The sequence below is a fragment of the Pseudophryne corroboree genome, chromosome 4 (assembly GCF_028390025.1).
Source record: "Pseudophryne corroboree isolate aPseCor3 chromosome 4, aPseCor3.hap2, whole genome shotgun sequence".
Classification (NCBI taxonomy): Eukaryota; Metazoa; Chordata; class Amphibia; order Anura; family Myobatrachidae; genus Pseudophryne; species Pseudophryne corroboree.
The window spans coordinates 410096189-410109398 of record NC_086447.1 but is presented as its reverse complement, the minus strand read 5'-3'; the positions used below and the strand labels follow the sequence as shown (position 1 = coordinate 410109398).

At 44.4% G+C, this 13210-nt stretch overlaps 1 protein-coding gene across 12 annotated transcripts in view; it reads right to left on the bottom strand.

Annotated features, from left to right (window-relative positions):
• Nucleotides 1-2808: 2808 nt before the first annotated feature.
• The window catches only part of FAM135A (family with sequence similarity 135 member A), a 325004-nt gene continuing 314602 nt past the window's right edge, over nucleotides 2809-13210 (bottom strand). For all 12 annotated transcript variants that reach the window (XM_063916772.1, XM_063916769.1, XM_063916771.1 and 9 more), the window contains one exon: nucleotides 2809-6602. In XM_063916772.1, coding sequence (XP_063772842.1) covers nucleotides 6397-6602 — 206 coding nt within the window. In that variant the 3' untranslated portion in view covers nucleotides 2809-6396. The remainder of the gene's footprint in view (nucleotides 6603-13210) is intronic.

Sequence of the window (13210 nt, the reverse complement as noted above, 5' to 3'; positions counted from 1 at the left end):
TTTCCCCCAATAGCTGCTTGTATACACAGTTTTGCGCCTACATTTAGTGCCCCCCCTCTCTTTTTAACCCTTTGAGCCTGAAAACTACAGGGGAGAGCCTGGGGAGCTGTCTTCCAGCTGCACTGTGAAGAAAAAATGTCGCCAGTGTGCTGAGGGAGATAGCCCCGCCCCTTTTCCGGCGGACTTCTCCCGCTTTTTCTGGAATTCTGGCAGGGGTATTTTTACACCTATATAGCCTTCCTGACTATATATGGTGTAGATTTGCCAGCCAAGGTGTATTATATTGCCCTCAGGGCCCTGCACCCATCAGTGACCGGAGTGTGAGGTGTGCATGAGGAGCAATGGCGCACAGCTGCAGTGCTGTGCGCTACCTTGTTGAAGACAGAAGTCCTCTGCCGCCGATTTTCCGGAACACTTCTTGCTTCTGGCTCTGTAAGGGGGCCGGCGGCGCGGCTCCGGGACCGAACATCGAGGTCGGGTCCTGTGGTCGATCCCTCTGGAGCTAATGGTGTCCAGTAGCCTAAGAAGCCCAAGCTACCACCAGTTAGGTAGGTTCGCTTCTTCTCCCCTTAGTCCCTCGCTGCAGTGAGTCTGTTGCTAGCAGATCTCACTGTAAAATAAAAAACCTAAAATATACTTTCTTTCTAGGAGCTCAGGAGAGCCCCTAGTGTGCATCCAGCTCAGCCGGGCACAAGATTCTAACTGAGGTCTGGAGGAGGGTCATAGTGGGAGGAGCCAGTGCACACCAGGTAGTCCTAAAGCTTTCTTTAGTTGTGCCCAGTCTCCTGCGGAGCCGCTATTCCCCATGGTCCTTACGGAAACCCAGCATCCACTTAGGACGTCAAAGAAATGTTGGCTAAAATTACCTTCAGGCTGTGTGTATAAGGTGTATATGAAACATAAATGCATTCTGTGCTTAGACTTAGGTCCCATCGCCATGATATCTCATTATGGTATGCAATTATTCCAAAATACGGAAAAATCCCATATCCAAAATACCTCTGGTCCCAAGCATTTTGGATAAGGGAGACTCAACCTGTATATAACTCTGTATGAAAATCCTGTGTAATCATCCCTGCAGCCTAGCATACTGCTGTTGCTGCAGTTTATCCCCCCTCATGCCGCTGATTGTACCCTCTGCTTGCAGCCTGTAATGCCCCCCCCCTCCCCCCCCTGTATGCTCCGTTGCGGAAGCAGTATGCGGGGCGGGCAGCGTGTGGGGCCGCCAGCGGGAGCCGGGTAGCGGGACGCGCTGGAAACAGACAGCGGGGAGCGCGTCCTGAAGCGCTCTGAGCAGCAGCGGCGGCCGGAGCAGCGGCGGCTGGTGTGCGGACTGTAGAGGGATCCCAGCGCCATCAGCGTTAAAGAAAACATTGTCCCCACACAGCGGGGCGGCAGCGTGAGCTGACCGCCCCGACCAACATACCTTGACTTCTGCTCCTGTGGTGAGGCGCCGACGGGGCTTCTCTGTAAGCGCAGGCCAGCCTGTCTGCAGGATCTGTATGGCTGTGAGGGTGCTCTTTTATTGAGGACCGACACGCCAAAGCTGCTAGTAGCAGCTTGCACTATCCCTGACCCTGCCTTATGGAAGGGGGAAAGGGATGTGTATGAAAAAAGAAAATTAACAAAAAAATAAAAATATTCAAAAGAATTGTGGACTAAGCCACAGACCTGTTGCTACGTCGAGCACAGAAAAAACACTGAGGTACTCTGGGATATGGAGGGGTGGAGTGTTCTAAATTTAAATATTCAGTGCCCTGTTCCTATGGAGGCCGTCCATATCCCAAGAGTACTCCAGTGACCCCTAGTGGATGAAAAATAAATATTCAATGACAGATAGAATCAGTTGTCCAAGTAAGTATTACGTACTGTAATGTAATGTAATAAGGATTTCCTACTGTGTATTGGGGGCAGATTTTTTTGACCTACATAGGCAACGTAAATTTCATTTTATAAGGGCTGTTACATAGGTATTTAGCAGTTGGTAGCAGGAAGGATTTCATTAGAACTCATTTACAACAACTGTCCCACAATTTCTAAGTTATGTATAGAAACATACCACCTACAGTATCTGGAATGCTCCAGCATTCACTGATTATTGTGAACTACTGTAGACCATAATATTATACCATATTACTGTACACCATAATATTCACCATAATAGTAAACGTAGCAAAGCCAAAAAGGTTTAGGAAACCACTCACCGTAATGAAATAATGCAACCATGGGTAAAAAGAGTGACATTTATTGGGATGATTAAATCTCTAATAGGAAGTTAAAACTAATAATTTCACTTTTGTTGAATCACAATAAACCATAAAAAGGGTTAAACTGCTAAACTATAAAATAATCTCCAACATGTTAAAAAACATATAAATGTATTTAAATAATTATAAAACAATGTAAAACAGAAAGTAGACAATGGCAATATATCCACTGCTCCCACATGACAGGCGTGTAGAGTGCTTTTTCTAAGTAACACAATACAAGTTGTGAAACTGATTAAAGAAATATTGAATAATTTCACTAGTCAATTTTGAACATTACCTTTTAGAGAGTTTTGGTGAAAAAGATGAGGAAATTATTTATGCCATTGGATAACTTATTACGCTGTACCCTCAGAGAAATATATTGTATGTGTGTATTGTACTCATACCAAATGCCTTTCAATTGTTCCTCTCACACCTGTGGGCTAAACAATTAATCAGTCAGCCTGTACATTAGGAGGCATCAGGAACAGTGAGCATGGACATTCGGCCTTCTCATGTAATGTGCTTCATGCCACATGGTTGCCTTTTCTGTGAGAAAAATGACAGGCACACGTTTAAACCTGTAATAATGTAAAACTATTTAATGGCTGAGTGTTCTCTTATCTCTTACCTCCAGTGAGTGTGATCATAAACAAAATGACCATGTTTTGGCGCCCACAACAAAAAAAAGAAGTTTTCTTGTTTAATGAGAAATTATATATATATATCCATTAAAACCAAAGGCAGGAACAGAACAATACTTATTAACATGCATGGATTTTACACATTTATATTTAGACAAAGAGTCCAATAATTTCAATTCATAAGTGCACAGCTCCTATCCTCAGTGCATTAACCCCCAAAACATTAGCATGAAAATATTGTTCTCAAACGCTATTAAGCACCAATAGTGAGTCTACAGACCTTTAACATTCTTCAATATGAAAAAGACAATTTTATCCAAGTTACCAAACAGGTTATTATTGTTCTTCTGCACAGTCTGGATATTTACAAAGATTTGTGTGTCAGTACAAACTCTTTTTTGACAATCTTCAGAGAGAATATCAGTAATGTATGATGTTTTGAAGAGTACAGAGGTGTAATAAGCATTATAGTGCTGCTGATGGTAGACAAGGCAGCAATTACTAACAAAAAAAACAAATCAAAGAACAGCCACCCATCACTTATTTCTGAAGTCCCAGTATTTTAAGTGTACCTGTCTCCCACATACACTGAAGACCGTCATTGTGTGGGCTGAACAATTATTCAGCCTATAAATTCACTAGTTCCTGGCAAATTGATAGGCTGCATTCTAATAAATATTGGTTCAGCTCATAAAGTGGCTCCTTTCATCCTGTAAAAGGCATCAAGTACACTTGAGGACTAACGCAACCTAAATTCCACAGAACGAAACATAAAAGAGAAATTCTAACAAAACAAGGATCGGACAGTGAGAATTGCAGTTTGCTGAATGACAGATCACTGACAAATTAGCAGCTACGTTTTTTTTTCCAGTTTGAAATCTAAAAAATCTTATTCTACATTAAAAATATGCTTACATTTTATTTGCATCCAACATTGTTAATGAGTTCAAAAACAAACTTTTTTTGTGTCATCCAACATTGTATACTTTATATAACAATACTTCACCATCAATACCGATAGCCTAGACATGTTTTTACATATTTTGACAGAATGTACCAAGAAAACCTACTGCAGCAAATTTATATCACACTGGTGTGTTGGTTTGGGTAAAGAGATGGAAACAAGACAGAGTGAGCCGTAAGGAAACAAGTTGGGGGATCATGTTCTAAAGCACTATATGGTCGCTCACAGATATCCTTAACATCCAAACTAGTGACCAGTTATTAAACCTGGGAAATCTGTGGCCCTATGTAACGTCTTCATTTATGCAGCACATTCTTGGGAAAGAGCCAAAGAAGGGAGGCAATGTCACAGGAAATGCCCTTACATGTAGGATATCATGTAATGGCGGAGGATATGAAACCTATTATAAAAGGTATTTATCATTCTTGGCAAAAAGTATGTAACAGGCGACATGCTGTAACAACTACACCACTCTGTTGCTGGTACATCTTAAGGGCCGTACTGACGGGGAGATATCCTTAGAGATGTGTGCTGAGTGGTCTAGCACAAACCGCTCAGCACACATCTCTCCCCATGCTCAGCACAGCGTGATGTGCTGAGCGAGGGGGGAGAAAGGACACGGAGGGCCGCTCAATTTACCCAGCGGTGAAATGTGTGACCTGCTAGATTGTGCCTGCATGCAGGCCAATTTAGCACCGGCGATAGCGACGCGCAGGATCACGTTTTGCTGTCGCCGGCCCCCCTACACACGGCGCAATGTTCTAAGCAATCTAGTCAGATTGCTTAGAAATGAGCTGAACATCGCTACGTGTGTACCCCCCTTTACACTACAAACAACAGATGGGAAACCTCACCCCACTCTCGTTTGCAAGGGTACAGGTTTTTAATAAATTGTTATTTGGGAAGTAATTCCCATACACAGAGCATCAGTGACCAATAGGCTAAATACAGTATATGAAGTTACTGGGAACGAAGGAGGATGGCCATGCTCCAACTACACCTCCTCACTGGGCTCATTACAGCAAGTGTTCCTATTGCTCACCTCTTACAGGGAGCTGAAAGGATTACAAAGTAACTTCATATAAACTCAGCTGGGCTCAATGTTACGAAGGACAGGAACTGTACTGAACCCGACCAAGTCATGATAGCAGGGGATGTTATTGTAGCTGCACTCTCTGAGCAGACTGGTTGCCAAAATTTCCAGGCATTCATTAGAATACCAGGAAATCAGCTTTGAAAGCGGCAAACAAGCCTATAATAAAACCTATTTTTGTTTTCCAGATCCTTGGTGCCTCAAGCTTTGCTGACCTTAATCTCCATTAGCAAACACATAACTGCATGTCTCCTGCTTCCTGGCCATTGCTACATTCCTACATGTTAGAGCAGTATGTATATGAAGAGAGAGATGGTGAGGTAGCACAGGAGAGATGTGTGCTGTCTACTTGTTGACCTGTTGCTAATGATGCAAAGGACTGAAATGGTCAGGCTGCAGATAAGACCAGAATAAACTATGTATGAACTAATAGGCATTATTTCATAACAGTTAATTACAACATAATTCTAAATAGAAACAAAGGACAATATTTGGTCTAGTTTTGCTTTGTGTGATATTCTCTAGCATAACGGAGATTTATTTCCTGTTTAAACATGAATGAAGTGCAGCATATGTTTAGTAACTGCTGAAGCAATAGCCCCATTCTGAATTCCACTGATATATACCAGTTTACATGTGCTGCAGTTACATTAATGGTATTATATCGGGAATTGTGCACGCATCACCATCATTACAGTGCATAAGATGTGGTGGTATGGTATTCTGCAAGCAATAAAGCCATACGCCTATTTACAGTACAAGCATGTAGGTAACTTTGGTACAAGGACAGTGCCACACTGTCAGACTGGCAAAAGGCCATCAAACTGGCCTAGATCAAATTTACTGATAAAGTAACAAAAAAATTATTTTAAAGTGTAGAAAGATAATATTTAAAAGAAAAAAAATGATGAAAGACTATGGCCATGAAAGCTAGCGGACAGGTGACAGGACTTTGAAGATGAAGTAGTACATTGCGAGTTATTAGATGGTCAGGCCAGCTGACCTCACAAATCATGCCAGCCACCTTGTGTCAGATCACAGTAGTTGCAAAGTTGAAGATCCTAAGTAAACTGACAAATTCCACCAGATTAATGGCGCAGATGACTGCAAAAATTGTATGTATAGACTATATAAAGCCAAGGGTAGGATGGCTTTACAGGTTTTTTTTAAATAATTTATTATGACAAATATATTTAATTCCCCGACACAGTTAAGGAGGTGGTAATTATTTCAGAAATATAAATTAACAAATCTACACTGCGTTTATAATCATAAATGTATTATAGTCCATAAAAGAAAAACCCCCAAAGAAAAAAACCCAAATTGAAATCACAATAAAATATAAATATAGCTCAAAATACAATGGCAGCTAACACTTTAATACCACATACTTTGAGAATTATTGTTAATGAGGTATTACATAAATTGTCTGGCAGTGTCCTCCTCCTACTGGAAATATCTAAGGCCAGCAACCAGAAAGAATTTTTCCAAAAATACTTCAGAGTCAAGAACCGCAATGTGGGCTGCTCGTCCAATAAGAGAATTTGCTGTGTTGGGTAATGCATGAATGACGTCATATCGCACTAGATTACAGTCTTTGTTCTGCAGAACAGGTAAAAGAATGTTTTGGATCATCTCCGCATATACCGGTCCTGCAAAATACAATAACAGGTTATTTGTAAAAAATTAAAATTAACATACTGTAGGAGTTTCTATAAAATGTATTTTTTTTATGAAGCCATATATTTTTTACTTTTGAATAATTTTTATTGAGAAAAATATCAATATATGAGATACAGAAAAAAGGGGAGGGAAGGGCAAAGAAAAGAGGACATAAGAGAAATCCAATACACATACTACAATATAGAATATAAAAGTCTGGAAATTGTATTGTAACAAAAAGAACATGAAACAGACACAACTAGCAGTATATCAAGGGGAACAGCTTTCAGTCACTGTAAATTATAGTGGGTCAGAAATGGAGGGCTTATGAAACGAGCGAATTCACCATCTTTTACATATTTATGCAAGGCAAACCACTTCATGATTAGAGATGCAGCCAAATATGAATAGGGTACATAGGCCGTCTCCATATGGAAGTTAGTTTCCCAGCTCTATTACCAACCAAGTAAAACTTCTATTAAGGACAGTCTGAGGTGGTAATGGACTTCTAATAGCGTATAATTCCTTGTGCAGGGACTTAGAGGGGGTGACACTTATTGCGATATTCATCTTCTCAAAGCAGAGCTCACAACACCAAATGGGAATGGGCATGTTGCCGTTTAAGTCTAGCACCCGTTTGAATGTCTGTACCTCTAACTACCGCCTTAAGAGTGCACCAGAAGTTAAAAGTAGAAGTGTCAGTCAGGGGAATAGTATCTAGGTACAAGGAAAAACTCACCCAAAGACTGCTTAGCATTGACATCTGACAGTAGGTGGGGGGGACAATCTTCAAGGGCGTGGAGACACTTTTGAAAGGGAACGGTCCCACGAACACAATAGTGGAGCATGGTCAGACCATGTAATTGGTAGAATGGACATTGATCCAGAGAGTTGCAATGTCCACTTATCAGACAAAAAATAAGATTTTAAACCTACCGGTAAATCTTTTTCTCGTAGTCCGTAGAGGATGCTGGGGACTCCGTAAGGACCATGGGGATAGACGGGCTCCGCAACAGACATGGGCACTTTAAGAAAGACTTTAGGTATGGGTGTGCACTGGCTCCTCCCTCTATGCCCCTCCTCCAAACCTCAGTTAGAGAAACTGTGCCCAGAGGAGACGGACAGTACGAGGAAAGGATTTTTGTTAATCCAAGGGCAAGATTCATACCAGCCACACCAATCACACCGTATAACTTGTGATATACTAACCAGTTAACAGTATGAAAACAACATAGCATCAGTCCAAGACCGATGAAAACTATAACATAACCCTTTTGTAAGCAAAACTATATACAAGTCTTGCAGAAGCAGTCCGCACTTGGGACGGGCGCCCAGCATCCTCTACGGACTACGAGAAAAAGATTTACCGGTAGGTTTAAAATCTTATTTTCTCTAACGTCCTAGAGGATGCTGGGGACTCCGTAAGGACCATGGGGATTATACCAAAGCTCCCATACGGGCGGGAGAGTGCGGATGACTCTGCAGCACCGATTGAGCAAACAGGAGGTCCTCCTCAGCCAGGGTATCAAACTTATAGAACTTTGCAAAGGTGTTTGAACCCGACTAAGTAGCAGCTCAGCATAGTTGTAGTTCAGAGACCCCTCAGGCAGCCGCTCAAGATGAGCCCACCTTCCTAGTGGAATGGGCCTTGACCGATTTTGGTAACGGCAATCCAGCCGTAGAATGAGCCTGCTGAATCGTGTTACAGATCCAGCGAGCAATAGTCTGCTTTGAAGCAGGGGCGCCAACCTTGTTGGCTGCATATAGGACAAACAGTGCTTCTGTTTTTCTGACTCTAGCCGTTCTGGCCACGTAAATTTTCAAAGCCCTGACTACATCAAGGGACTCGGAATCCTCCAAGTCTCGCGTAGCCACAGGCACCACAATAGGTTGGTTCATATGAAAAGATGACACCACCTTAGGCTAGAATTGAGGACGGGTCCGCAATTCTGCTCTATCCAGATGGAAAACCAGATGGGAGCTTTTATGAGACAAAGCCACCAATTCCGACACTCGCCTAGCCGAAGCCAAGGCTAATAACATGACCACCTTCCAAGTGAGATATTTTAACTCCACCGTTTGAAGTGGTTCAAACCAGTGCGACTTAAGGAAACTCAACACCACGTTAAGGTCCCAAGGCGCTACCGGAGCTATAAAAGGAGGCTGAATATGCAGCACTCCCTTCACAAAAGTCTGTACTTCTAGGAGAGAAGCCAATTCTTTTGAAAGAAAATGGATAAGGCCGAAATCTGAACCTTAATGAAGCCTAATTTTAGGCCCAAATTCACTCCAGTCTGTAGGAAGTGAAGGAAACGGCCCAGATGGAATTCTTCCGTAGGAGCATTCCTGGCCTCACACCAAGAAACATATTTTCGCCATATACGGTGATAATGTTTAGCTGTTACGTCCTTCCTAGCCTTTATCAGCGTAGGAATGACCTCATCCGGAATGCCTTTTTCCGCTAGGATCCTGCGTTCAACAGCCATGCCGTCAAACGCAGCAAGTCTTGGAACAGACAGGGCCCCTGTTGCAACAGGTCCTGTCGTAGAGGAAGAGGCCACGGATCTTCTGTGAGCATGTCCAGCAGATCCGGATACCAGGTCCTTCGTGGCCAATCTTTAACAATGAGAATTGTTCTCACTCCTCTTTTTCTTATTATTCTCAACACCTTGGGTATGAGAGGAAGAGGAGGAAACACATAGACCGACTGGAACACCCACGGTGTCACTAGGGCGTCTACAGCTACCGCCTGAGGGTCTTTTGATCTGGCGCAATACCTCTGTAGCTTTTTGTTGAGGCGGGACGCCATCATGTCGATCTGGGGCAGTCCCCACTGACTTGCAATCTGTGCGAAGACTTCCTGATGAAGTCCCCACTCTCCTGGATGCAGGTCGTGTCTGTTGAGGAAGTCTGCTTCCCAGTTGTCCACTCCCGGAATGAACACTGCTGACAGTGCGCTTACATGATTTTCCGCCCAGCGAAGAATCCTGGTGGCTTCCGCCATTGCCACTCTGCTCCTTGTGCCGCCTTGGCGGTTTACATGAGCCACTGCGGTGATGTTGTCTGACTGGATCAGAACTGGTTGGTCGCGAAGTAAGGTCTCCGCTTGACGTAGGGCGTTGTATATGGCCCTCAGTTCCAGGATGTTGATGTGAAGACAAGTCTCTTGACTTGACCAAAGACCTTGGAAGTTTCTTCCCTGTGTGACTGCTCCCCAACCTCGGAGGCTCGCGTCCGTGGTCACCAGGATCCAGTCATGAATGCCGAACCTGCGGCCTTCTAGAAGGTGAGCACTCTGCAGCCACCACAGGAGAGATACCCTGGCTCTGGGGGACAGGGTGATCAACTGATGAATTTGTAGATGTGACCCGGACCACTTGTCCAGTAGGTCCCATTGGAAAGTCCTCGCATGGAACCTGCCGAAGGGAATGGCTTCGTATGATGCCACCATCTTTCCCAGGACTCGAGTGCAGTGATGCACTGACACCTGTTTTGGCTTCAATAGGTTCCTGACCAGAGTCATGAGTTCCTGAGCTTTTTCTATCGGAAGATAAACCCTTTTCTGGTCTGTATCCAGAATCATGCCCAAGAAGGTCAGACGAGTCGTAGGAACCAACTGCGACTTCGGGATATTGAGAATCCAGCCGTGTTGCTGTAACACCTTCAGTGAAAGCGAGACGCTGTTAAGCAACTGCTCTCTTGATCTCGCTTTTATGAGGAGATCGTCCAAGTACGGGATAATTGTGACACCTTGCTTGCGCAGGAGCACCATCATTTCCGCCATTACCTTGGTGAAAATCCTCGGGGCCGTGGAAAGCCCAAACGGCAACGTCTGAAATTGGTAATGACAATCCTGTACCGCAAATCTCAGGTACGCCTGATGAGGTGGATAAATGGGAACATGAAGGTATGCATCCTTTATGTCCAGAGATACCATAAAATCCCCCCCTTCCAGGCAGGCGATGACCACTCTTAGCGATTCCATCTTGAACTTGACCTTTTCAAGTATAGGTTCAGGGATTTTAAATTTAAAATGGGTCTGACCGAACCGTCCGGTTTCGGTACTACAAACAGGGTTGAGTAATATCCCCTCCCTTGTTGAAGCAGGGGAACCTTGACCACCACCTGTTGAAGATACAATTTGTGAATTGCATTTAACACTATCTCCCTTTCCGGGGGAGAAGCTGGTAGGGCCGATTTGAAAAACCGGCGAGGAGGCACCTCTTCGAATTCCAGCTTGTAACCCTGAGAAACAATTTCTATTGCCCAGGGACCCACCAGTGAGTGAACCCAGATGTGGCTGAAAACTCGAAGACATGCCCCCACTGGGGCGGACCCCTTTAGCGGAGCCCCAGGGTCATGCGGTGGATTTTGCAGAGGCCAGGGAGGACTTCTGTTCCTGGGAACTAGCTGTGTTGTCCAGCTTTTTTCCTCTGCCCTTACCTCTGGCAAGAAAGGACGCACCTCGTACTTTCTTGTTTCTTTGTGATCAAAAGGACTGCATTTGATAATGTGGCGCTTTCTTAGGCTGTGAGGTAATATAAGGCAAAAAAATAAGATTTTACTCACCGGTAAATCTATTTCTCGTAGTCCGTAGTGGATGCTGGGAACTCCGTAAGGACCATGGGGAATAGACGGGCTCCGCAGGAGACTGGGCACTCTAAAAGAAAGATTAGGTACTATCTGGTGTGCACTGGCTCCTCCCTCTATGACCCTCCTCCAGACCTCAGTTAGGATACTGTGCCCGGAAGAGCTGACACAATAAGGAAGGATTTTGAATCCCGGGTAAGACTCATACCAGCCACACCAATCACACCGTATAACTCGTGATACTATACCCAGTTAACAGTATGAAATATAACTGAGCCTCTCAACAGATGGCTCAACAATAACCCTTTAGTTAGGCAATAACTATATACAAGTATTGCAGACAATCCGCACTTGGGATGGGCGCCCAGCATCCACTACGGACTACGAGAAATAGATTTACCGGTGAGTAAAATCTTATTTTCTCTGACGTCCTAGTGGATGCTGGGAACTCCGTAAGGACCATGGGGATTATACCAAAGCTCCCAAACGGGCGGGAGAGTGCGGATGACTCTGCAGCACCGAATGAGAGAACTCAAGGTCCTCCTCAGCCAGGGTATCAAATTTGTAGAATTTAGCAAACGTGTTTGCCCCTGACCAAGTTGCAGCTCGGCAAAGTTGTAAAGCCGAGACCCCTCGGGCAGCCGCCCAAGATGAGCCCACTTTCCTCGTGGAATGGGCTGTTACTGATTTAGGATGCGGCAATCCAGCCGCAGAATGCTCCAGCTGAATTGTGCTACAAATTCAGCGAGCAATAGTCTGCTTAGAAGCAGGAGCACCTATTTTGTTGGGTGCCTACAGGATAAAAAACGAGTCAGTTTTCCTGACTCCAGCCGTCCTGGAAATATAAATTTTTAAGGCCCTGACTACGTCCAGTAACTTGGAATCTTCCAAGTCCCTAGTAGCCGCAGGCACTACAATAGGTTGGTTTAAGTGAAAAGCTGATACCACCTTAGGGAGTAACTGGGGACGAGTCCTCAATTCTGCCCTATCCATATGGAAAATCAGATAAGGGCTTTTACATGACAAAGCCGCCAATTCTGACACACGCCTGGCCGAAGCCAAGGCCAATAACATGACCACTTTCCACGTGAGATATTTCAAATCCACAGTTTTAAGTGGCTCAAACCAATGTGATTTTAAGAAACTCAACACCACGTTGAGATCCCAAGGTGCCACAGAAGGCACAAAAAAGGGGCTGAATATGTAGCACTCCCTTTACAAATGTCTGAACTCCAGGCAGTGAAGCCAGTTCTTTCTGGAAGAAAATCGACAGAGACGAAATCTGGACCTTAATGGAACCCAATTTTAGGCCCATAGTCACTCCTGACTGTAGGAAGTGCAGAAAACGACCCAGCTGAAATTCCTCTGTTGGGGCCTTCCTGGCCTCACACCACGCAACATATTTTCGCCAAATACGGTGATAATGGTTTGCGGTTACTTCTTTCCTGGCTTTTATCAGCGTAGGAATGACTTCCTCCGGAATGCCCTTTTGCTTTAGGATCCGGAATTCAACCGCCATGCCGTCCAACGCAGCCGCGGTAAGTATTGGAACAGACAGGGCCCCTGCTGTAGCAGATCCTGTCTGAGCGGTAGAGGCCATGGGTCCTTTTTATATATTATTTCTTGAAGTTCTGGGTACCAAACTCTTGTTGGCCCATCGTTCTTACTCCTCGTATTCTTATTATTCTCAGTACCTTTGGTATGAGAGGCAGAGGAGGGAATACATAAACCGACTGGTACACCCACAGTGTCACTAGACCGTCCACAGCTATTGCCTGAGGGTCCCTTGACCTGGCGCAATATCTAGTTTTTTGTTTAGGCGGGACGCCATCATGTCCACCTATGGCCTTTCCCAACGGTTTACCAACAGTTGGAAGACTTCTGGATGAAGTCCCCACTCTCCCGGGTGTCGGTCGTGTCTGCTGAGGAAGTCTGCTTCCCAGTTGTCCACTCCCGGAATGAACACTGCTGACAGTGCTAAGACGTGATTTTCCGCCCATCGGAGAAT